The 26,985-nt window shown below is 42.3% G+C and overlaps 1 protein-coding gene across 5 annotated transcripts in view; it reads left to right on the top strand.

Annotated features, from left to right (window-relative positions):
- PDE4B (phosphodiesterase 4B) overlaps window positions 1-8,355 on the top strand; it is a 522,826-nt gene extending 514,471 nt beyond the window's left edge. For all 5 annotated transcript variants that reach the window (XM_033916537.1, XM_033916534.1, XM_033916536.1 and 2 more), the window contains 4 exons: window positions 132-286; window positions 396-518; window positions 2,498-2,680; window positions 6,275-8,355. In XM_033916537.1, coding sequence (XP_033772428.1) covers window positions 132-286; window positions 396-518; window positions 2,498-2,680; window positions 6,275-6,637 — 824 coding nt within the window. In that variant the 3' untranslated portion in view covers window positions 6,638-8,355. The remainder of the gene's footprint in view (window positions 1-131; window positions 287-395; window positions 519-2,497; window positions 2,681-6,274) is intronic.
- Window positions 8,356-26,985: the final 18,630 nt, after the last annotated feature.

The raw sequence follows: 26,985 nt of genomic DNA, 5'->3' as shown, positions 1-26,985 counted from the left end.
ATTTAGTAGTGCCTAAAAAAAAAAAAAAAAAACCCCCACATATAAAACGTAAACAGAATGTTCCAGAATTTTAGCTGGTTTATTGGTATGAGTCATTGCACCAGCTCATTGTCTCCCTTCATGTTGTTCAGATTCAGAACTGGCTCTGATGTATAATGATGAATCTGTGCTGGAAAACCACCACCTTGCTGTGGGGTTCAAACTGCTGCAGGAAGAGCATTGTGACATCTTCCAGAACCTCAGCAAGAAGCAGCGTCAGACTCTCAGGAAAATGGTGATAGACATGGTGAGACTCCTAGGATGACGCCGTGTTCCGCTGCCACTTCCACAATTAATCAACCAATCGCTGTGTTAGCTATTACCCCTCTGCTAAATATATCATTTGTTCTACCAAGGTGTTGGCAACTGACATGTCGAAACATATGAGCCTACTGGCAGACCTGAAGACTATGGTGGAAACTAAAAAAGTCACAAGTTCTGGAGTTCTACTTCTGGATAATTATACAGATCGCATACAGGTACAAATTCTAATTGCAGTTTTGTATTACATTGTAAGGGTTTTCCTGTTGGACTGCTTGTTTATGGTAAGGTGCACAGAGCTGTATCCATCAAGTTCTACATACATAGGGCTAGATTCACTAACCTGCCCGATCTGTGGCAGGCCGACGAATTCACTAAAGGCCAGCATGCAAATGAGGGCGATCGGAGGAACGTCCCTCCCCCCCCCACCACCGACCACATGGATCGCTAGTGAGCAATCCTGAAGCATGCGCAGACCATCTTCTTTGCTGTAGATGGCCTGCGCATGCTTACAGAGCTGCAAGCTGCTTTTTTAAAACTTTTTAAATACTTCAGAAGCCCGTGGTTTTAACCCGCTTTAAACCCATGGGTTAAAACCACGGGCTTGCACTGCGGGGGAAGGGCAGCAGAGTCGGGGCAAATCTGTCCACACTGCAGAGGTTATATTTCTTTTTTTTATATGAAACAAAAGCATTGTGATCATTAGAGTGAAAATCAGTTCTATTCTGATGGCTCTTTGTGGGGGGGGGGGGGAAAATCTAAATAATTGGCAGAGAATAGTAGAGGAACAGTTTATTTAATCAGCAGCACAACCTGGCCTGTTATGGCGGCAAGGCAGGAGATGTCGGGGCTGAAAGGCAGGCGAAGTCGGCAGAGAGCAGGAAAGGTCATGAGCGACTGGTCCCCACCAGCCGCTTCTTTTTGGATTGGCCAGCTCAGTCGGTGTTCCTGGAAAAGTTTTGTGAATTGCGTCCTTCCTACTTTGCATGCCGTTTACCCTCATTTGCATGCATGCATGGATCGGAATCGGATCGGCCATGAGGTTAGTGAATCGGGTCGGGGTCGGTACTTGATCGGTTTGCTTAGTGAATCTAGCCCATAGGTTTAGGCAAAATTGCCTGGAGGAGCAGACACACAAAATGATGTGCCAGGGATGCCTGGTTTTGTGCAGCATCCCCCTCATTCTATTAGCTTACACACTCGATCTGATACTTAGCATGCAAATGTGCGGTGCAGTGGTTAAAGCTACAGCCTCAGCACCCTGGGGTTGTGGGTTCAAACCCACGCTACTCCTTGTGACCCTGGGCAAATCACTTAATCCCCCCATTGCCCCAGGAACATTAGATAGATTGTGAGCCCACCAGGACAGACAGGTAAAAATGCTTAAGTACCTGAATAAACTCATGTAAACCGTTCTGAGCTCTTCTGGGAGAACAGTATAGAAAATTAAATTAATTAATTACATAAATAAATTTGCATGCATAGCTTAAATAATTAGATGCCAATTGGCCTTAACAACCAACTGCAAGGGAACATGGACCTGGGACGAGCATGATGAAGTTGGGATGGAAGAGACAAGTTAATTAAAGAAGAGACAAGTTAATTTAATCATGTATTTTTTAATGGGTATAATGTATTGGCAGACTGCATGGACCTTTCAGTTCTTTATCTGCCGTCATTTACTATGTTAATATGTTACTATATGTATGTATTTTATAAAATACGTACACATCTTTGATTTTTACCAGCACATATACACACAAATTTACTCCTGCCTTGGCCTAAGGCGCACTAACCAACTTAGCACGCGCTAAATGCTAAGGCGCCCATTATGAGCCAGTTGATAAACTGTTTCATGCATCAAACTGTAAACTTTCTTCCTGTATTGTAGGGTGGCAGTAGGACCCATACGGTGACTTTTTTGTTTGCTTGTAAATATCTATCCTAAACTAGAAAACATATTGTCGTCATCATAATGGAGGGTGGCCCTTTATGAAAACATTCCTTAATGTTGCTTTAGAAAATGGAGCCACCACTGGCAATGATAAGAGCGCTTTTTATCGGCTCTGCTCTTTTAATAAAGGGGTGCAGATAAAGCATAGTTGATTAAGTAGGTGCATTAGCCCATAAATTCCCCTCCCCCTTAAAAGTCTTACTGGTATTTCCTCCTTTAAGTAACGCTGCAAATTAATTGCAGGTTCTTCGCAATATGGTGCACTGTGCAGACTTGAGTAATCCAACAAAGTCCCTGGAGTTGTACCGGCAGTGGACAGACAGGATTATGGAGGAATTTTTCCAACAGGGAGACAAGGAACGAGAAAGGGGCATGGAAATCAGCCCAATGTGTGACAAGCATACTGCCTCTGTTGAGAAGTCACAGGTACTGTATCAGTATGCCAGTTCATTTCCTAACTGCATGCAGCCATTAATATATGCACAAATTGCCGGATTCTCTACATGGCACCGCTATCAGCAGCCCTCTTGACAACGATCATGTGTCACTCACTTGACGGCACCATTGAGAGAATCATGAATTCAGGAAAGATAAGTGCCAGAAATGCAGGCCATGGTTTTGAAGGCCTACATTTCCAGCGCCTATCTGTATCATGAATCGCACCCGCATAGGCACTGCATGGCACCTAACGCCACTTCCAGCATTAACTATGCCCACAGTGGCATTAGGTGCCGATAGGAGCCTCCAGAGGCACGATTCCAGCACCTTTTGTTTAGGCGTTAGTAGAGCGCCTACTGGCACCTACATAAGAACAAAAGAATAGCCTGACTGGGTCAGACCCAATGGTCCATCAAGCCCAGTAGCCCGTTCTCATGGTGGCCAATCCAGGTCACAATATCTGGCAGAAACCCAAATAGTAGAAATATTTCCAGAGTTTTAGATTATGATGTCATAATGCCTCATTCCACCATTACCTAAGAGTCAGCCTTATCAGTGATATCACAATGGCTTGATTGTCCTATACTTGGCTCACATAAGAACATAAGAATTGCCAAACTGGGACAGCCCAAAAGTCCATCAAGCCCAGTAGCCTGTTCTCGCAGTGGCCAATCCAGGCCAAAACCCAAAAGTAGCAACATTCCATGCGTCCAACCCAGGGCAAGCAGTGGCCTCCCCTATGTCTTTTTCAATTACAGACTGAGGACTTTTCCTCCAGGAATTTGTCCAAACCTTTCTTAAAACAAGCTACGTTATCTGCTCTTACCACAACCTCTGCCAACATGTTCCAAAGCTTAACTAGTCTCTGAGTGAAAAAATATTTCCTCCTATTGGTTTTAAAAATATTTCCCTGTAACTTCATCAAGTGTCCCTCAGTCTTTGTAATTTTTGATGGAGTGAAAAATTAATCCACTTGTACCCATTCTACGCCACTCAAGATTTTGTAGACGTCAGTCATATCGCCCCTCAGCCGTTTCTTTTCCAAGCTGAAGAGCCCTAACCTTTTTAGTCTTTCCTCATACCATTTATAAAATTTCCCTCATTAATGCCAACTTTTTTTATGGAATAAGACACCATGCAGACTTCTAAATAAAGGCACACCATTATGGAATTGCCTTCTATAAGCTCCCATTTTCACTTAAACCACTATGGAGGGGGTGTCTGTTCATGCAGCATTTAAATATTTAATGTAGACTCTAACATATGATAACAGATAATGCAGCATGTTAACTGTTTCTAGACCACCACATTAACTGCCAAGCTGAAAACCTACCATAGAAATTCCAATTAGGGAGTGTGGAACAGACAAGGAATGCATAATAACTATTAATAAAAATCCCTTGCAAAAGTGTATTGACCATGCTGTTAACTGCGTGGAAGTAACCATTGCCTTCTCCAAAGTGCTGGGAATACTCATAACAGTTACCATAGAGGTTTTTTTTCAGTTACCACAAGCAGTTATACATGTGAAAATGCAAACTCTTAGTGTGCTTTTACATACAGGCCCCTATGTAAGCCTGGTTAAACAGTATCATTACATTGTGTAACACTTTAATGGCTCCTGCAGGAAATCCCTAATAAAATCACTTCTAACATTTTCTCAGGCTATTGAAGTATAAGGCTCATTATTTAGCCAGCGTTGATCAGCATTTTGTTGACCGACACTGGTGTTATACCTAGAAATTCAGTGCTGAGCCATATCCGGGGTTTAGTATTAAATTTTCAGGTATATGGAACCATGGTGTAGTGAGGGTGGGAGGTGCTCAGTGCAGTGGCGCCCTCTCACTCCCTCCCTGCCCCCCACTTGCTGTGTATGTGTGCGCACCCCTTCTCTTCTCCCATACCTCTTTAACTTCCCCAGTGCAAGCAGTGGCATCTCCAGCATGTTGCCCACACCGGCCTCGGCTCTCCCTCTGATGTCACTTCCTGGTGATATCAGAGGGAAGGCCAAGGCTGGTGCGAACAGCACGTTGGAGCTGCTACTCGATCCGGCGAAGAGCTAGAGATATGATAGAGGTAGGAGGGATTGGGGGGGGGGGCAGAGAGGTGCCAGAGCTCCCACCAAGATGGCTCCCGGGGCGGTCTGCCCCAAGCCCCCCTTACTATGCCACTAAATGGAACTGACAAAAACAGCCAGTTAAGGGTGATATTCACCTCTTAACTGGCTATGAAGAACTGCATAAAGAAAGGACTGCATTTTATGCAGTTATCTTAGCCAGTTAAGTGCTGAATTTCAACATTTTACCAGCTAAGTGCCACACCTAGAACACTTTCAAAAAAGCCAGTTATGTCTTGAGCGCTAACAGGACATTTTCAATGGCACATATACAGTTAAGTACCATTGGCCTATCCAATTAGTACTGGGCAGGCCATTTAAAATGTTTTGAATTTTGGGCCCATGGTTTTTTCATTATTGCTTAAATGTGATTTGGTTTACAATTAAGCATGTTGAAACAATAAAAGTTGTTGGTTAAAGCAAATTATTGATACTCCTGGCTTGTGATAAAATGTCACAAGGTGCTATGGCATGATATTTCTGAAGGGACTGGAAATTAAGAGAAGCAAATGTCTGTGGAAGAAGGAATGGTTTGAAACAAACCTCAGAAGAGTCTAAGAATATTTTGGTACTAAAAAGCCAGCCAGTCTTATAGAGCAGTGGCTCCCAAACTGGTCCTGTTGAACTACTAGCCAGATGGGTTCTCAGAATATCTACAATATCTCAAAACTCACCTATTCTGAGACCAAGACCCTTAATGCCCCTTTTCTATCCTCCTCCTTCTCCCCCCCTTCTGATCTACTCTCCTCCCCCGTCTCCCTCCTCTCCCTCCTACTTCTCTCCTTGCTGTTCGCAACTCTACGATCAATTTGATATGTAACCACTTATAATCTCTGTCTAACTAATGTGAACCGCCTAGAACTCTTTGGGGTATGGCGGTATACAAAAATAAAGTTATTATTATTACAATATATATGTAACTTCCATTATATGCAAATCTCTTTAATGCATATTTACTGGGGATATCCTGAAAGTTTTTGACCCATGAAGCCTATCTGAGGCCTTTTTCTCCCAAACTACTTATTGTGGGGTTTGGTATTTTGTTAAAAATTGTGTTTGTAATGAATAGGAATGGTGTCCCCTAGCCAGTAAACAGACTCCTTTGTTACAAATGAGTAAGGAGTATTCTTAAAATTGATATTGTGACCTTACTTGTTCTCCAACACGATTTGGGATATCCTGAAAGCCCAACTGACTAGTCGCAGTCCCTTGAGAAGTACTCACAGAAACATATAAAAGGCATGTTATTTACAATTTGCAGACTGCTTGGAACATTGTTAAATGGCTTTAGTAAAATTAAGAAATCAGCCTACTATTTTCAGGTCAGCATCTGCCCTTTTGTGATTCAGCTGGTTTAAAATACTACAAGAAATGTCTTAGAAGAGGCCATTTCTTAAATATGGTTGTTATTTTCAAAGTGTCTTTGTTATTCATGGAAAGTCAATTGTATACATTATGGTTTCCAGGTTGGATTTATCGATTACATCGTTCATCCTCTTTGGGAAACCTGGGCAGATCTAGTGCAGCCTGATGCCCAAGACATTCTAGATACGTTAGAAGACAATAGGAACTGGTACCAGAGTATGATACCTCAGAGCCCATCTCCTCTCCTGGACGAACAAGACAAAGACTGCCAAGGTTTTACAGAAAAATTCCAGTTCGAATTGACACTTGAAGAAGAAGATTCTGATGGACCCAATAAAGAAGGAGAACACATCCATTGTTATAGTAATACAAAGACAATCTGTGTGATAGACCCAGGAAACGAGGATTCTGAAGATGCTCAGATAGAAATAGTTACAGAAGATGCATCGCCTGTGGACACATAGAGCATCCATGTAGGTGAATTCCCATCAGTTAATGAACATGTGGGCTATCTCTTAGGATAAGCCTGCCAGCTAGATCTTAGATGCCTGTCTAGCTTTGATTCAAGGGTCTTTCCATCTACTTTGAGATTGAAGACAGGGTTACAGATCAGGAAGTGAATGATTGCTCAGGAAATTACCAGATGACTTTCATTGTTTTTAAGCCTTGTTTCAGCTAAAATGTTGCATTCTGGAACCAGCTTGAATTGTTACCGAATAGCTTGAAAATGGATGACACAAAACTGAGAGATTTCATCTAAGAAGGTTTTGGAACTCGAACCAGTTAGAACAACTGGTTAATAGCTATACATTCAAAACCTGTCCACCTGTTCACCTGTCTGCGGACATGTGTGCCTTTTTTGTAAACACCGTCATGTCTTTTCAGAGCCTAATCGCTATACAAAGTTTAGTATGAACCATAACAAACAGGTTAAAAATAGATGTATACTTTTTGATTCTTTCATAACAAAAAATAGTCTTCCTTCTTCTGTGGGCAATATCTGTCACTGTATTGCAGTTATTCCGTTGCAGGTTTCACAGGCTGAATAGAAAAGGAAAAGCAACACTTTGCATTTCCTTCCATTTCCATGCTTGCGTCAAATTTAAAACATTTCATGTCAGTTCATGTTTTGTTTTGCTCGTAACAGTCAATACTATTTTCCCTCAGTTTTGTTCTGCACAACTAAGTTTATGAGAAGTAGTTAGGTTGTCCCCACATATACACTACATGTGACATTAAGCATTATGAGGCAGTATGCAATGTGGTGTGTTTTTAGATTTTCCCTGAACAATTCCTTAACTCGCTGAAAGTTGCACGCTCAGACCTCTGATATCTCTCTCGTTTGTACTTGACGTAGATTCTACGGTTTAGCTGCACCACCTTTCTCTTGCACTGCCCTGAGCGATAACACATCCATTACTGTTTATAACAGTGTATTTATTACCTAATGTACATAATGAAATGTTTTGTAAGTTATTAATACATATATATATAAATATATATATATTAATTAACATTGCCTGTCACTGGTGGTGTTGATTTTGTAGAAAACTCTGGATAAGAGTTGCCTTTTTCTTGTAACCTTTTGTATTGCATAAGATAAAAGTACCTGAACTGTAGCTCAGAGACATACCGAACCCATGCAGGGCATTCAGGTGACTTTAACCAAAAGGTGGCTACCTTCCAGTTGGGAGTCCTTAATAGCTGCCTCTTTTGGCTAAACACTTTGATAGTTTGTTCACCTACTTGAAACGAGTGAATCCAAGAAAGAAAACCAAATCTTTGAAGGCCGCCCAATACGGGCATCATGTCCCAATAGATCTCAAATCCAGTGTGAATCTCTATAACAAAATGTGAACTGATGTGCTGTAATTCTTGTGCTAATGTGAAGCTTCGGACAAAACTTGCTAGGCATCCTTAAAGTCTCAGTCTCAGTTTGTTAAATAGGTTAAAAAAAAAATCTTCTGGTCCAGCTTGTTCCTAAATAGTTGATCAAATTAGCACAGTTGTGCATGACCAATGGGTTTGTATGTCTGTTGAACTCTGCATTGTTCCAGGTGAATATTTTATTGTTTTCAAGAGTTTCACACAACGTATGTTATAGTAATGTATATTGTGTTCAGATGCATTCTTAAGAGATTTTTATATGAAGTGAATAAATGAAAGCATGATTAAATTGTCACTAGAATGATGCTTATTTTGTTTTAAAACTCTGAGCAGTAAACGGTGTAAAAAGAAATTGTTTTTAAGAACATAAGCAGTGCCTCCGCCGGGTCAGACCATAGGTCCATCCTGCCCGGCAGTCCGCTCCCGCGGCGGCCCAAACAGGTCTCGACCTGTCTGAATCGCCAGAAGGGGCTCCCTTGCCACCTTGGTTTCTCATTGAAGTCCTATCTTCCCATCGAAGTCCTAACCCTCCGGTCTTGCACATGCACGACCTGTTGGGTTTCTATACTTATTACCTGGTTAGCTTTCTATACTTGTGTTACATCCCAGCTCCTCCCTCAGTATCCCACGATCCCTTTATCCCTCAGGAATCCGTCCAATCCCTGTTTGAATCCCTGTACCGTACTCTGCCTGATCACTTCCTCCGGTAGCGCATTCCAAGTGTCCACGACCCTTTGGGTGAAGAAAAACTGCCTTGCATTTGTTCTGAACCTATCTTAAAGTATAATAACTAACCCCCTCTTTTACGAACGCATAGTGCGGGTTTTAGCGGCGGCAGTAACTGCTCCGACGCTCGTAGGAATTCCGTGAGTGTCGGAGCAGTTCCCACCACTGCCGGCGCTAAAACCCGCACTATGCGTTGGTAAAAGAAGGGGTAAATAAAGTCATACATCAAGCATATATATCATGTGTGTGTCATCTTTAGCAGGGCTCAAATCAAGATGAAAACCGATTTCAAAATACTAATCTCAGGGACTCACAATAAACTGTAATTTCACTTAAATGTCTCCGAGTGCATACCGATAGGTATTTTCATCCAGCTTTGAATATTATCTTCAGAGCCTCAGTGCCACTACTCCACCGCTCAACAAACTTTCACAGTGGCTAAGATTTACGTGTACCTTCGTCATTGGCTCAATCTTTTGTTTAATAACTTTTATATGTATAAATACCATTAATAGTTTTAAATGTGCAAATCTTTATATATATATATATGAATTTCAAATTGAACTTAGCTCAGATGAATTTTTCATAAGCTCGACCCAGGAGGGCTGGACCCAACATGTTTCGCAAATGGCTTTGTCAAGGGTCTCCCCCACAAACAAAAAATGTAAATTTTAAATCCTTGTAACTTCACCATTTTCCAAAATTTTAACACCATATATATATATATATCAACTATAAAGCTGGAGGAGTAAAAAAAACTTTACCAGAGCCTCCAGTGTCATCCGCCTCACTAGAGATTTTCAAAGCAAGATGGCAGTAGCATCTAAAATTTAGGTACAGTCCCACACTTAACTTTACACACACAACTTGTAATTATTTCTAATTAGTGCCAATAATTTCTTGCTGAAACTCAAATTATTGGCACTATTTAGCTTGTTATTCAATTAAATTGTGCACACAAATTGCATGCCCACCCATATTTGCATGTGCAGTTTCTGCACTTTATATAGAATTAGGGGGTATATGTTAAGGCACAGAGTCAAAAATGTTCTGCAGAAAACAAAATGCAATGTGAAAACTTTAATGGACAGAAATTGTGGGGCCAATATTCAACCCATGGCCATCAGCAGTTGTTAAGCCACTTTCAGCCACGGCATTGAATATAAAGGTCAACACAGCTACCTGGGCACCGATTAATATTATTCCTATCCTAACTTCCAAGTTTTATTTAAAATTTGATTAAACGCTTATACAAAATTTCTAAGCGATTTACAATTAAAAACCAGGGTAAAAAATTAAGTCAGACAAGACTAAAAACAAGACTGTCACTGACAGGAACAAAATGGAAAGAGGATAGAACTACAATTGTAATAGGGCAAATACACGATGAAGGGTAAAATAATAGCCTAAGAAAGGCTAAGTTGTCACTGTGGAGAAGTTAATTATTTGGGTACAGGCCACTTAACCAGTTTGCAGTCTGAATATAGCTGCTAACTGGATAAATCCTAATGCCACATTGACTCTTCCCCCAGACTGCCCTAGCATTTCCTGGACAGTACTTCACTAGTCAGAGAAGATATTTCGCACCATTACCCAGTGGAGTGTTGCTAAATACCCCATCCCAGCTTACTCAGTATGGTTTAACTGGGCAGAAGTCTCTCCTGCCAAGTTAAGCCCTTTGGAATATCGGGATTTTCATGCATAATGGGAAGAAGCATACTAGTAGGGGTATACTATTCTAAAGAGACAACAAAAGGCTAACAAAATTGATAACACAATCATAATAGGAGATTTCTAACAATTGGCTGAATGTCTCATTAGGATATGCCAGGCCAGTAAAGTTTCTAGACACCATATAGGACTGCTTTATAAAGTAGTTGGTTCAGGAACCAAACAGGGGAAAATACATTAGATCTACTCAGTACAATGAAAACATTCCTCAGTTCTGCTACAGACTAGCCTCGGATGCTTTCCTCATTCACTGGAGAAAGGGACTTCTGTGTGTGTATTAGAGAGTCGCACAGGAAGGGAATTTCCGCGGGCATGGGAGAAGTTATCTTGGGATTCCTGCAGGGATAGAGATTCCCATGGGAGTGGAGTCAAAATCTCTAGTGACTCGGGAATGAAGATTGGAATATACCAAGAGAGGCAATTGGAGCATCAGAATAAGTCTTGGAACATATGAAGAGAGGCAGTTGGAGTGCCAAAATGAGGCTTGTAATGCCCCAGAGAGGCAGCTGAAACACCAGAATGAGGCTTGGAATCTCATTGGTTGAATAGTGAATACTATCCACAAAACCATGAATGTCTGTTGGGGTTGGGAGGAAGCAGAAGGCTATGAGCATGTAAATATAGTGTTGACTCCTGCAGATATGTTTGGGGATGGAGGAGATTAATTGTGGGGATGGGTGAGGATAGAATGGATCTTAGCAGGTATGGGGTGGGTATGAGTTTGATTCCATTGGGGATGGTGAAATTTCTGTCCCCATGCAACTCTCTAATGTGTATCCTCCACAAATGGTGCAAATGGCCACACCTAAATTTAATCTATAAACCATGCCTAACTTAAAGTGGCTTATACAATAGCACTTTTGGGGTGCCATAAATAGAATTTAGAATGGGAGAAAAACTTCAGTAAATCATATCTAGTGTGTTCAGGACATTGTTGCTGGAATCTTCTTGAATTCCCCAAAGTTCATTTCGTTTATCCTTTTCTTCTTATAACTGATATAATTTTTAATCAAGAAAAGTTATTATGGGCAGGAATATATACAAACATGCAGTAGTGGTACATGATAGTAATGTTCTGAATTCATAATTGATATGCAAATGGTTCAGAGATAAGGAGAAAACAGGCTCTTTAATCTTTAAGAAAGGAACCGCAGTAATGATCACAGGCCCTTTTCTCCTCTGTCCTCTAGGCATATGTTTTTCTTGCACATTTTCCAGAAGGATTATTGCGTTTATTAAATGTTATTATTTTTCGAAAGTCAAACACAGGATCTGGGAAACGTTTAACAGCCATACAACACCATTCTCATGTCAAACTGAAGCCTGCAGTTATCATTTGGGCTCTTGTGACTGTAGGTGTACGAGCAGGGCTGAAATGAGACACACCTTTCTGTGACTCAGGTATGTGCACAGATGAGAATTCTTCGGCTGTCTGATTCGTCACACCAGCCGTCACGTGAGCGCCTAAGGCCTAAACCAGTATCGAGCCCTTCCCTCTGTTACTGGCCATAGCATGAGAATTTTCTTTCATTCTAGAAGATAGAACCAACCCTAGTGATTTATTGTGCTGAAGGTCAGGATCAGAAAGAACGAAGTGACAATATTCACTTAGCAGATTAAAAGGTTTAAAGGGAGAGTTCCCATTTCCCTGCTTACCCTGCTTTTATTCTTTAGCAATGTCAAACATCTGTGCTTCTGAAATACGCCATGTTATCGCAAGAAATTTCAGCAATTGTTAAACGAAGATGGAGAATGTTTTCTAGCCATGAGACTCTTCACCAAACACGTTGCATGATGTCCTTTACAAGAAATCAAAACCTGGCCTGATAGATTGTGCAGGGCAGATGTTTGGACTTTAAAGTCAACACAGGAAAACAATGGAACAATGTGGTAATTGCTCTATCTGTGTCTTAACAATTGAAGGTACTGTTGTAGATTGGGATAGAGGTAAAAAAACAGAAAACCCTGTTGGGGTGCACTACTTGCACCTCAAAGAATGTGATATACACGATTAAGTGCCCGTGTGAATTAATACATATTGGGCAAACATCTAGGGCAGGGGTGTCCAATGTCGGTCCTCGAGGGCCGCAATCCAGTCGGGTTTTCAGGATTTCCCCAATGAATATGCATGAGATCTATTAGCATACAATGAAAGCAGTGCATGCAAATAGACCTCATGTATATTCATTGGGGAAATCCTGAAAATCCGACTGGACTACAGCCCTCGAGGACCGACATTGGACACCCCTGATCTAGGGCATTCAGCACCAAAATTATAGAACACAGATCATGTCTTAAGAACAATAGACTGAAGCAGCTTACCCCTAATACGAGGAGAGGAAATATGAAGAAATTGTTGCGTCATCAGGAGCAGCGATTGATTTAGGAATTAAAAACTGTTGAACCAAGTAGGCTAAATACGACCATTGAATGAAAATAGTTTTTCAAGAGAGTTCTTTGAAAGTTAGTATTTACAGGTCTGATGCACGCTAAGGGGCTCATAATAAAAAAATTTTTTTTTTTTTTTAACATTCAAAAAGTAGCCTAAAAGACAGATCGTCCAAGTACCGATAATCAAAGCTGGTTTTAGATGTATCTAAAACCAGCTTAGGCCTTTACCCTGCTTCTGAACACCTAGAGTGAAAAGAGGCGTTTTTAGAGGAGGGGAAAGGGGAGGTGGGCCAACCTAGATTTAGTCGAATAGGGGCCGCCCCCCACCGCAATGATCGCGGCAAGAGAGATGCCTAATCTCTCCTGCCGTGATCGCGATTCCCCCTCCCCCCCCGAACTGCCCAAAACTACAGCAGGAGAGATGCCTAGTCTCTCCTACCAGCATCCTAACCCTCCCACAACTACCAGTAGGAAGGATCCCAGCCCTGCTGCTGGCACCCCAACCCTCCCAACAATACTAGCCTGAGGGAGCCCAAGCCCTCCTGCCAAGGCGCAGGCCCCTACACTCCCAACCTCCCACCTCCCCCCGACAATACCAGCAGAAGGAAGCCCAAGCTCTCCTGCCGAAGCGCAGGCCCCCACCACCCTCAAATACGGGCAAGCGGGATCCCAGGCCCTCCTGCCCATGGCGCAGCCCCCCACAACCCCCCAATCGCCCCCAAACTACCGAACAGCTCCCCTAACCCCCGACACCCCAACTTATATTAACTTTGGCTGGCCGGACGGGACCCAAGCCCGGCTGGCCGGCAGGCCCGCCATCCTCCAAATGGCAGGCCTAGGGCCTGATTGGGCCAGGCACCAAGGCCCCGCCCATAGGGAGTTTTGGCACCTGGGCCAACCAGAATTGGCCCAGTTGCCTTAGGCCCCTCCTGAGGGCGGGGCCTTAGGCACATGGGGCCAACCCATCCCATGTGCCTAAGGCTCCACCCACAGGAGGGGCCTATGGCAACTGAGCCAATTCTGGTTGGCCCAGGCGCCTAAGGCCCCTCCTATGGATGGGGCATTAGGCGCCTGGCCCAAACAGGCCCTAGGCCTGCCATTCAGAGGATTGTGGGCCGGTCAGCTGGGCTTGGGACCCGTCCAAATGGCTGTTAATGTAAGTTGGGGGTGTCAGGGGTTGGGGGGATTAGGAGGTTAGGGGGGCCATTTGGGGGTTCGGAGGGGCGATCCAGGGGGTCACGGGGGTATGCTATTGGCAGGAGGACCTGGGCTCCCTCCTGCCAGTATTGTTGGGAGGGTTGGGGTGCCAGCAGGAGAAATTGGGCATCTCTCCTGCCGTGATCGTTGCAGAGGAGAGGGATTCTATAACCGGTGTTGTTTTTGACAGATGCCGATTACAAAATCCATCTTTTAAGCAAAGGACTGATCCCCTCCTTTGCCTAAAAGGTCTTGTTTTGGGTGTTCGGGACTTGGGCAATTTTTTGGATGATAATGTGTTTTAAGGTTAGACGTAGTGGTAGTTTGGGCGATAAAACTGCTGGACGTAGAGGTAGGCCATTCTGGGAAAAAAACCCTCGTTTTTGATGGGTTTTTTTTTAGAATGGACATTTTCCCTGCTGCTACTTGCAGCGTTTAGGGGCTTAGGCCAAAAGGGGACTTATTTTTTTTATTATGCCCCTCCACATCTTTAAGCTCTGTATTGCTGAAGTTCCGTGCCATTCAGGACATCATTGATGACTCTGTGTTTAAGAGGAGGAGCCATGGAGACTGATTTGGGCAGTTTGGATTATTGCAAGATGATGCAACCACAGATCAACAAGGTAATAAAAGCATCATTCGTGACCATGAGAAATCTAAGACAAATCTGAAAATTCTTTGACAGGAAACAATTCCTACTGTTGGTACAATCCCTTATCCTTGGACTAATAGACTACTGCAACATACTTTACATCCCATGTACAGTGACCATGATAAAACAATTACAAACTATACAAAATACAGCCCTAAGACTCATCTACTCGTTGAAAAATTATGACCACATTACAGAAGTATACCTTGACTCTCACTGGCTCCCAATACAGGCAAGAGTACACTTCAAATTCTACTGCCTACTATTCAAAGCCATTAACAGAGAAAGCCCAACCTACTGGAATAACCGACTAACTCAATCCTCCTCATCCAGGCACAGGAGAACCCACTCACTTTTCACACACCCACCATCCAAAAATGTCAAACGAAAAAAACTATATGACAACCTAATAGCCACCAAAGCAGCTAAACTGAACAGACAAATCACCATTCTGTTGTCATCGACCACAGACTACAAAACCTTCAAGAAAGATACTAAAATCCTACTGTTCAAAAAATACATAAAACCTATCTAACACGAACAGTTCCTACCTCAACCCCACTTCTAATTACCCAACTAATGCTAAAATGCCTCTATTTACCCATCACTGACCACCTTAAGATCTCGACAACTCTTTGGTAATTCTTATTACCCAACATTTATCACCTTAAGGTAACGACAACTCTTTGGTAATTCTTATGTAACTCTTATGCTATTCCTGTAAATTTTTATGTAAACTATTTATGTAATCTCTGAAAACTTTTATGTAATCTGCCTTGAACCGCAAGTTATTGGCGGAATAGAAATCACTAATGTAATGTAATGTAATTATTCTCCCGATGCAATATTTCTGCGAAACAAGGACTTGCAAGCTCTCTTGTACACTTAGATTTTTGATTGTTGAATCCCTTGGAGGGGATAGACTTGGACTCCTGCTGATTTTCGACGGTGGAAGTTCCGAAGATTAAGGACTTTTGCCAGCTGGAATACAGGGACCAAGGTGCAGCGGTATAAGAGCTTAATATGAACTGCTCAGAAGCTAAGTACCGCCTAGTTCTTTATTTCCTTTTGCTTAGTGCTGCTTGCGCTGGGTGGACAGCCAGAGTCTTTAGTAACGACCCAGTTTTTAAACCAGAGAACTTTTCTCCTGCGGATCAGGAGTTTTTCTTCTCTGGTGATTTTCTTGGTTGGAGCCAATGATTATACTGAACTCCATATAAAGGGCTGAGTTTCCCTGGAGTTGGTCTGTAAGACTTTGAGGCTCTTTGTTCAGATTTGAGTACGGTAGTACTCGGCTGCCATCCTAACACTAGCAGGAATAGGGCACATATAGAATCAATTTTTTACAGTCAAGTAAGGTGCCTTTTCCCAAAGATTGGTGGTTTAAATTAAGATAGGTGTAGAGAGGGTTCATTGGAGGAGTGTGTGGCGCGGTAGTTGTGGGTTCAAACCCCGCGCTGCTCGTTGTGACCCTGGGCAAGTCACTTAATCCTCCATAGCCCCAGGTACGTTAGATAGATTGTGAGCCCACCGGGACAGATAGGGAAAATGCTTGAGTACCTGATTGTAAAACCGCATAGAAAACCTTGATAGGCGGTATATAAAATCCTAATAAACTTAAACTTAAACTTATTCTAAAGTAAAGGTTCTAGACTTTTAAAAAAACTAACTGTTCAGATGGGGTATTATGACAATGAATTGTTGTCTGGATGGGAACATCTGGAAGAAGTAGAAAAGCAGAGGGCAAAACTGAAAGGAGCTATTGTAAGGGCAACAAACAATTTTGTAAAGAAAGTAAGTAAAAGTAAGAGGAAAAGGCAGCCACTTTGGTTCTCAAAAGTAGTAATTGAGAAAGTAAGAAAAAAGAGGTTAACTTTCATAAACTATAAAAAAAGATTGCTGAAAGCAGAAAACAGGCAAAAAATCTGTGGGAAAAATTGAGAGGTGGGTGGAGTAGTCACGAAAGCAAAGATACAAAAGGGAAAAAAAACAGCTGACAAGAGTAAAATGGAGGGACAAGACATTTTTAAGATATATTAATGATAGAAAGTGCAAAAGTGGCATTGTGAGATTCAAAGGTGAAGGGGTGAAATATGTACAAGCTGATAAAAATAAGGCTGAATTGCTTAATAAATATTTCTGTTCTGTGTTCACAGCTGAAGCAACAGGAAGCAGGACCACAGAAGACAAATGCAAATAGGGATTGTGGATAGGGATAGAAGATTGTGTTTGTGAGGAGCTAGCTAAACTAAACGTTGACAAAGTGACGAGGCTAGATGGTGTACATCTGAGGGTACTGAAAGAGCTTAGGGAAGTTCTGGTGGCCCCACTGGCTGACCTTTTCAATGCTTCTCTAGAATCAGGAGTGGTACCAGAGGACTGGAGAAGGGCGGATATGGTCCCTCTCCCCAAAGGTGGAAGTAAGGAAGAAGTACGGAACTATAGGCCGGTAAATCTATCTTCTGTGGTTAGTAAATGAATGGAAACACTTTTTAAGCGGAGAATAGTGACATTTCTGGAATCCAGTGGACTACAGGACCCGAGGCAACATGGATTCAATAAAGGCAGGTCTTGTCATACAAATCTGATCAATTTCTGTGACTGGGTGACCAGAGAATTGGATAGAGGGAGTGCGCTAGATGTGGTGTATTTAGATTTTAGCAAAGCCTTCAACAGTGTTCCACACAGGTGTCAAATAACTGAGTGCCCTCAGGATGGGCCCCAAAGTGACCTACTGGGTCAGGAACTGATTTAATGGAAGGCAACAGAGGGTAGTTGTCAATGGAGATCACTCTGAAGAAAGGGATGTTAACCAGTGGTGTACCTCAAGTTTTGATTCTTGGGCCTGTTCTTTTTAACATTTTTGTAAGTGATATTGCTGATGGGCTGATTAGTAAGATTTGCAGATGATACCAAAATCTGCCATAGACTAGACATCCCCATTGGCATAGTAAGGGGGGGCAGTCTACCCCGGGCGCCGTCTTCCAAAGGGTGCGGCACCCCTCTTCCTCTCCTTTCTGCCCCCCACTCCTCTCCTTGCTGCGCACGCACTCCTTGCCTTCCCCTGTACCTTTTTTACTTCCCTGATGCGAGGTCACTGCCTGCGTTGGCATCGGTGCTCTCTCTGACATCACCCCTGGGACCCGCGCCTAGGAAGTGACATCAAAAGGGTGAGTCAACACCAACATGGACATGCTGCTCACGCCAGAGAAGTTAAAAAGGTATGGGGAAAGGGAAGGCGGCATGCGCATAGCAGGGGGGGGATGGGGAAGAGGGCAGGAGTAGGGCTCCGCTCACCCATAAGATGTCATTGGACACCCCTGATGGTGTGAATTACATGAGGAAAGACCTAGCGAAGCTTGAAAAATGTTCTGAATTTTGGCAGCTAAGATTTAATGCTAAGAAATGTAAGGTCATGCATTTGGGCTGCAAAAACCCGAGGGAGCGGTATAGTTTAGTGGGTGAAGAACCTTTATGCACAAAAGAGGAGTGGGACTTGGGTGTGATCTTAAGGTGGCCAAACAGGTTGAAAAGGCAACGGTGAAAACTAGAAGAATGCTAGGGTGCATAGGGAGAAGTATAACAAGTAGGAAAAAGGAGGTATTGATGCTCCTGTATAAAACCCAGGTGAGACCTCATTTAGAATATTGTATATAATTCTGGAGGCCGCACCTTCAAAAAGATATAAAAAGGATGCAGTGGGTCCAGAGGAAGGCTACTAAAATGGTTGGTGGTCTTCTTCATATAGTGTATGGGGACAGAGTTAAAGATCTCACTATGTATTCTTTGGAGGAAAGGTGTGAGAGGGGAGATAAAGATGTTTAAGTGCCTACATTTGAAAGGAAGCTCAGGAATGAAAGGATATAGGATGAAGTTAAGAGATGATAGGCTCAGAAGTAATCTAAGGAAATTCTTTTGTACAGAAAGGGTAATGAATGCATAGTATAATCTCCAGATACAGGTGGTGGACACAAACACTGTCTGAATTCAAGAAAATAATAATAATAATAACAGTTTATATACCTCAGGACCGTGAACTTCTATGCGGTTTACAATGATTAGAAATGTTACAGATTAGAAATGTTACAGATTAAATGGAATAAACAAAGTACAGCCTTAGTTATTGATAGTTCTAGCGATCATTTGTTGAGGACTGAGATTATATAGGTTGGTTTCCTAAGTATTTCAGGAACAGATGTGTTTTTAGGCGTTTCCTGAATTCCCCATAGGTAGTGGGTACAAGCAATTGTTCAAGGTCTTTACCCCATAATGCTGCTTGATGTGTGAGAAGATGTTGGTGATGACTTTTAAATTTACAACCTCTGACCGGTGGAGAGACAAAGTTCGGATGTGAGCTTCGTTTGTGTCTGTTGGTTGTGAAAGAAAAAAGGTCTGTTATGTATTTAGGGGCTAGGCCGTAAAGTACTTTGAAGCAGAAACAACCAAACTTGAATTTCACGCTTGTCTCCATCGGCAGCCAGTGTAAAAGTCGATAGGAAGGTGTCATGTGATCAAACTTTTTCAATCCGCAGAGTAGTCTGATCGCTGCATTTTGTACTAGTTGCAATCGCCGCGTATACTTCTGGGGGAGTTCCAAGTAGGCGATGTTACAATAATCTAGTTGACTCAGTATAAGAGAAAATGGGATCTCTTAGGGAGAGTAGGAGATATGGGTGCTGTGGATGAGCAGACTAGATGGGCCATTTGGCCTTTATCTGCCATTATGTTTCTAGAAGCAGCATAAAATTTGTTTTACTCTTTTGGAATCTTGCCAGGTACTTGTGTCCTGGATTGGCCATTGTTGGACACAAGATACTAGGCTTAATGGATCTTTGGTCTGTCCCAGTATGGCAATGCTTTTGTTCTTATGTTCGTGTACAATGCATGATACGCCACATTGTCCAAAACTACAGCATATTCAAATCCAAAAGTAGGGAAAGGGCATGGCAGGATGAGATGCAATTCTGTCCGCCCTGGTCACATAAAATATTGGTCCCAGCTCTGCAATTGGCCACAACAGTAATTCTCTGTAATAAGTACAGGACCTGATTGCCCTTGCTCTATGACAGGCCCTTTGGTCAAAGGAAACCAATGCCAAGGGCAGGACCACAGTGACGTGATTTTAGCAATTGCTCATCAAAATACCAGCAGTTGGGTGGGAGGAAACGGGAAAAGGGATGACTGGGAGAGGATTGCTCTTTTCACCTCAGTTGCATAAAGCCATTTCTAATTTAAATCTAGGAGACTTGGGCAAGGAGTATGAATCCCTCAAATTACCAATAACCTGTGTGAGAGGCACACCCTCCCTGCACTCGTTTATTTTTGTTTACAAGTGGGCCCCAGGTGTCAGTAGTAGCATGGAACTTGTGTCCGGACTGGTCACTGTTAGAAACAGATTACTGGGCTTGATGGTCTTTGTGAAATGGTTGAAGTAATGCCATACAATGAATAAAAAAAACCCCTGAAAAGCATGAGAATTACAATTAGCAGACTGGAGATTTTTGGACAGTCCTGGTTTTCTGAGCACCCAATCCTGGTGCCTTATGGGACTTGCTGGACTGATTTCAGGCACTACAAATCCCACAATGCTTTGCAATGTAGATTGAAAACCAACAGTGTCCCAAAATCTCCAGCCTGGAAATGGGGAACTTGACATCTCTGAATCAGCTGGATGCATAGGGGAGCTTTGGATCATGGCTCTTCCAGTTCATTTGTAGGTGGGCGTTTTCACATCTGCACTGAATCAAGAACACACAACATGGAATTCTTCTTGCATCCGGCTTACAAACCAAAAGCAGTGCTGCTTATTGATGCCAAGGCCAGAGACTGACGTGGCTGGCAATAAATCCGTTTAATCTGTACACATCCTGTTTACTGTCCCACTGTCTTAAGAAATGGTTCTGCTTTAAAAGTTTCTAAACAGATACGATTCCCCCTCCCCCCCCAAAAAAAACCCCCAACAATCAAGGAATTGCTTCAATCTTGCAAGTTTTCACTAGTTCAAATCTGAACACACATGTTTTTTTCTATAGTGTGGTCAGACAGCCTCCTTCATAATTCTTGGATTTTCAGCACGTTGAAACCTAGCCCAGCTCTGCTGCCTGCCATGTAGGAAAGGGGTCCAAAGCTAAGGTGCCATGTGCCTTCATTCCTGGTTATGCAGAATCTTTTTAAAATTCCTCCGCCATTCCATGGCTTGCACAGCAACACAGCCATTGCAGAGTCGGTCCTCAGAACGGGGTGGGATTAACTCTATGGTGGGCCCTAGGCAAACAAGCATGTTGAGCCCCTTATTGTAATGTAAATTTATTTTAAAACTCCCACGGATGGGACTTTGCATAGTTCTGTTGAGGAAAACTATCAGAGGAGGAACTGCTGCTCACTGACTCCTCCTATTGACTGGAGGACAATGCACAGGTTGGGGAGACTAAACAAGGGAGGAGTGGCCTAGTGGTCAGTGTGAAAACATTTTATTAATTTTCCAAAAAACAAGGCAACAAATACTAAACATGACATAACAATGTACAACAACTCCCCCCCCCACCCATCCCTCCCCAGTCACCTCTCACCCAAAGGTTGCATCCCAGCTTCCAGCAAGCCTACCACAACAGGAGGCTCAGAGATCTGAGTTCTGATAATCCCCGAACCCACCCTCCACAACAATATATAAGCATCCCGGGCATCACCACCCCTCCCACCACAAAACCCCCTTAAGAGCAGAAGCAATCCCCCTACCCCCTTAGTGTTGAACAATGATTAAATTCACGAAACAAATACAGAATAAAGAAACAACACGAACAAGGTCCCCAAATCCCCCCCAACCCATCTCCCCACAACAACAATCAGGAAAGGGGAGCCCCGGACCCACATGACCTACAAACCCAAGAAACAGGAAATCTGGACTCTTAGAATTCCCACGCTCTGGAAATACAGGCCTCAGAGCCAACCCCCCCTTCCCCAACAACGTCCCACCACCTCAACCCCCCCCAACCTCCCATTCTGCATACATCCTTAAACAACTCCCAACCTACAGGCCACCCCATAAAATAGGTAAACCCCTTTCCCCCACCACAGTACACACTATCCCACCATGTGGCCTAGTAGTCAGAACCGCTTCCTCAGCACCCTGAGGTTGCAGGTTCAATCCCGGAACCTCTCCTTTTGACAATTGGCAAGTCACTCAACCCTTCATTGCCCCAGGTACCATACTTACATTATGAGCCCACCATGTCAGTTGGGGAAAGTATTAGATCGTGAGCTAGGTTATAGGAATAGTCAGGGACCACTGCACAGGTGATAGGCCTGAGGGGCCGCTGTGGGAGCGGACCGTTGGGCGGGTTGGACCTCTGGTCTGACCCAGCGGAGGCAAATTCTTATGTTCTTAACCACTCAGATGGCTATGTCAGTGAGAAGTATATCAAATAAGGAATGCAGTGGTGGAGAGCAGCGGCTCTGGTTCCCTTCCCCCACTCTTCTTGTTGCCAGCAACTGACTTACAAAATCTGTCTTGAAAGCCACTGAATTAGCACATCTGGGAAGCCCCTCCAAAACATTTGGACCCTAGGCATGTGCTTAGTTTTGCATGTTTAAATCCTGCCCTGGACAACCTGGTACCAGGTCATCCTTGAGGTGGCGATTCTGATGGTTATTAATTTACCCCCCTTTTACAAAACCGTAGCACAGTTTTTAGCACTGACCACGGTGGTAACAGCTGAAATGAAAATAGCTACCGAGACTTCCGTCTCACGAGGCTATGAGTAGCCTCGCAAGACTGCCACTGGGAGTCTTGGCACTGTTTTTGTCACTGAAAAAGCATGGGCAGGAGCAAATGGGAATCGCTCATGCCCCAACGTGCCGCTAGACCACCAAGGACACAAGGTGGGCCTGGGGTCTTTCCTCTGGGTCTGGGAGGGATTTGGTGGTGTCTGGTCAGAAAGGGAGGGGAAATGCTGCCTTTTCTTGTCCGGGGGGGAAGGGGGGGAAGGCACTGACGGTATATTTTTACAGTTATTATTAAAAACAGAAGCAAAAAATAATGTCCAATCATCTGGATTTTTGATTATTCGGACAGCTCTTTGCCTAGGTTAGTCTGGAGGCATGCTGAGAGTGGGGGAAAGTCAGGGGCATGCTGACAGTCGGGGAAAGTCTCCTGGTTCAGGGAGGGGAGGGGAGGCTGGACTGAGCTTCGATGGCAGTGGCGACAGAAGCAGAGAAGGAACACTAGTGGGAGGGAGGTTGATAGGAATGATACTTCGGGGTGAACTCAAATATAAACTGAGACGCCAACGCAATCCAGATAATTAGATATCCGGATAATCAGCGTTCAGATAATCGGCATTCTACTGTATATAGTTTCTGACAAGGGCAATGGATCATATATACCACATTAGGTGTGTCACAATCTATCACTTCTCTTGCTGAATAGGTCTTGCCTGTGTTAAGATCTGTCCAGCTATCACCAAAACAACTGATTCTACAAGCATATTTAAGGACTAAAATTGCCCAAAGGTGGTTTTTATTACAATATAAACAAGATCAATTCCCTAGGGATTCCATCATTTTTGTTCAAAAATATACTTCTCTTTCATCCCAAATTAATCAAATAATATTGAAACACTGGCATGTAGCCAGGTTGGCATATGATGGTTTGGTGAGTAGCCTATGTTTTCTTATCAATGGATGAAAAATATCAGAGAGTATGTTCATTTTTGCATTCAACCAAAACTACACACTAGTTGTGAGAGGTGCCATTAGTGCTTTTCTACCATAGTTGGTGATAGCTAGACAGATCCTAATACAGATGCACAACTTACCCAAATATCTACATCTAAAGATGTTACCTAATTATCAAAGCTGATTTCTTAGAACTAATGGGTTCTAACTAGGTTAGATATGTCATCAACAATAAAACATCTTAAAATGAAATTGAAGTCTTTGGATGATAGGGTAACAACTTCATGCAGTAGCTGCTTTTCAAACAGAACTACCCCTTCCCCACTCCCCCTTTTACAAAGCCATTAATTCTCAGAGGGCAAAAGTAGGTTAGAAGCTCTTATTAAAGAAATTAAAGAGAAGCAAGATGATATAGAAAATATACAGCGATATTGTAATATTTGTATATTAGGGGTTCATGAGAAGGAGAATGAAGATCTTTGTTCAGTATACTGTATACAAGATTTATATACATGGAAAGGCATAATCAAAAATGACGTCTAAGTCCCTTTTTCGCCTAAGGCCCTAAGCGCACAAAGTAGGCAGCAGGGAAATGTCCATTCTCAAAAAAAAAACAAAAAACATTCAAAATGTGGTATTTTTAGAGAATGGCCTATCTGTACGTTCAGGAGTTTAATCACCCAGACTGCCACTATGTCTACCTTTAAGCCCTATTCTGAAAAAAAAATTAAACAAATTACCCAAGTCCCAAACGCCCAAAACAAGACCTTTTAGGCATGGGAGGGACCAGTCCTTCACTTAAAAGCATGATTCTCTAACTGGCGTCTGTCATAAATGCCGGTTAGAGAATCGTGAAACTGCTCACCCCACACACACACACACACACACACAGAACGATAGTGGCAGGAGAGATCTGCCCAATTGGAATGATCTGTGTGGCTTCCGACACTCATAGAGTTCCTATGAGCATTGGGAGCAGCGCAGAGCATTCAGCATATCGGCCTGTGCTAAAAAAAAAAACACTTCTGAAATTTTGTAAAAAAAAAAAAAAAGAGGGGGGATTATTAGGTACATTGAGTCCTACTTTGAAGATATGCAACATTTTGAATTCATTAGATTATTCATTTTGATTGCTAAAGTTTCTGTAGCCCAAAAATGGAACCAGACTTCAATACCCTCTATGAATTTTTGGCTAGAAAATGTATGGTATGTAGCTGATACTGAGAAACTAACTTGTCTTATGAAAAATAAACTGTACCAATATTAGCAATTTTGGCATCCCTTATTAAGGTCGTTATCTTAATGTGTACTTTTATAAACAGGAAATGTTTGCAATATATTTGTCCTTTTGTTCATATATTCTCTCCATATTTTTCTATATTTTCATTCCAGGAGCTCAATTGTTCTTATTTATTGGGATTGCAGATGATGAGACATAGTTTGCTATTTCCCAAGCATTCAATAAATCTTTCTGATTCAGGAAGTGTGCTTTTCTTGACCATGGAATTATATTTTTTTTGTGTTTTATTCCCCCCGTTTTGATAAAACAGCAGAAAACTAGAAGTTGGTGGTGAACTAACGAGCAATGAATTTATTATAATTGAGACCCATTTAATGCTATCAAAGGCAGTTAAATTAACATTCAGTGGCTTAATTTGATGCTATAAATTACTACAGACAGTGAAGTGTTCTAGAGGTGGGTTCCTGGGCTCTCAAGAACCCTCTGTTGAATTATTTTAGGGAGAGAGAGATTTTCTCTCAATACATTAGAGCTGGAGACATTCCCTTGATTAAGAAATTGGTAGCCAGCAGGGGGAGCTACTTTTTTCCTAAGATGTCCTTGCAAATGTCTTGTTTACATGGGAAACTGATTCTTAAGTATTTCTAGATCCAAGTCAGTTAGAAACGTTTCTTCTGAATAAGTTTGAGAAAGATGTGAAATAAACTATTTTCTTTTTTTACAGGTCTATAGGGTTAAATATATAATTGCCTGACAATAAAGATTTTAGATTTTTCTTGCATACAAATTTTCTCTCTAGCGCCTCATGATGTGGACTTGACAGGACAATTTGTACAATTTCTTTGTTTTATTTTCTATTTGTAATTCCATGTTACCTAAATGTTATTTGTAACAAATGAAGAAACTTAAAAAAAGAAAGAAATTGGTAGCCCATCACTGACCGTAAAAATGATAAATTGGGCAAATGTGAGCATTAATCAGGCTTTGCAGGTTGTGCTTATGAAGCATAAATAGGCAGTGTCCATTTGTCCTGGAGCAAGCTTTCAGATTAAAAATATGTTTTCCAGGGCTTTGTGCCCTGTGTAATTTGACCCTCATGATGACCCCCTTCAAAAGACCCCCAGCCAAGAGCATCCATGTTCCATAGCCCGATCCCCTCCCCTCCCATCTTCCCATCGCCTTCACCCTGAGCCTACCTGAAGGATGCCCTCAATTCCAATCCTCAAGATCCGCAGGCAGGCCAGGTCTTCAAGTCATTCACGATGAATATGCATGAGAGAGCTTTGAATGCCAAGGAGGCAAAGCATGCAAAACTCTCTCATGCATAGGTAAAGTAGCCCTACAGAGCCCTTTTTTTTTGCAAAGTTCTTTTCAGTTAGGCAGTTAGAATCTGCTCTTTTGTTTAGTTGTCTTATTTATTTATTTATTCAGTTTTCTATACCGTTCTCCCAGGGGAGCTCAAAACAGTTTACATGCATTTATTCAGATACTCAAGCAGTTTTCCCTCTCTGTCCCGGCAGGCTCACAATCTATCTAAAGTACCTGGAGCAATGGGGGGATTAAGTGACTTGCAAGGAGCAGCATGGGTTTGAACCCACAACCACAGGGTGCTGAAGCTGGAGCTTTAACCACTGCGCCACACTCTCCCCTTAGCTTTATCACTGTTTATATTACATTACATTAGTGATTTCTATTCCGCCTTTACCTTGCGGTTCAAGATGGATTACATAAGAATTGTTGTGAAAATAAGAGGTACATATTGTTAAGATATTAAGAAGTCCTTAAGGAATAGGTTGAACATTTTCTAATTTGCTAAGGAGTAGTTGGAATTGCAGGAAGTGTTCGGAACATGTTTGGTTGTGTTATATTGGTTTTATGTATTTTTTTGAAGAGTAGGGTTTTTGTTTCCTTTTTGAAGGTTTTGTAGTCTGTATGCTGTTTATAATCTAGAAGAATGCTTTAGCAAATAAATGTGTTTTCAAAGATTTTTTGAAGGACTTCAAATCTTTACATTGTCTCAGGGAGCCACTCAAAGCATTCCATAAACAAGGCCCAGCCACAGAGATCATTGTCATCCATGTTTTCTTATAGTGTTCCTCATGTGGATGCTTATGTGATAGCTTCATTGTTGATTGTGAGTGCAACGATAGAGTTGGTAAATACTTCTTTAAAGCTTGCATTAAATACCATGGTGCCTCTCCATGTATTGCATGATATATTATTGTGTCAACTTTGTATTCAATACGAAACATGACAGAGTACCAAGAGAATGAGAATAGATGGAGAAAAGAAGAGGTCCCAGGACAGAGCCCTGG

Source organism: Geotrypetes seraphini, chromosome 12, assembly GCF_902459505.1.
Source record: "Geotrypetes seraphini chromosome 12, aGeoSer1.1, whole genome shotgun sequence".
Classification (NCBI taxonomy): Eukaryota; Metazoa; Chordata; class Amphibia; order Gymnophiona; family Dermophiidae; genus Geotrypetes; species Geotrypetes seraphini.
Note: the sequence above shows the minus strand (reverse complement) of the source record. Positions and strands in the feature narration are given on the sequence as shown.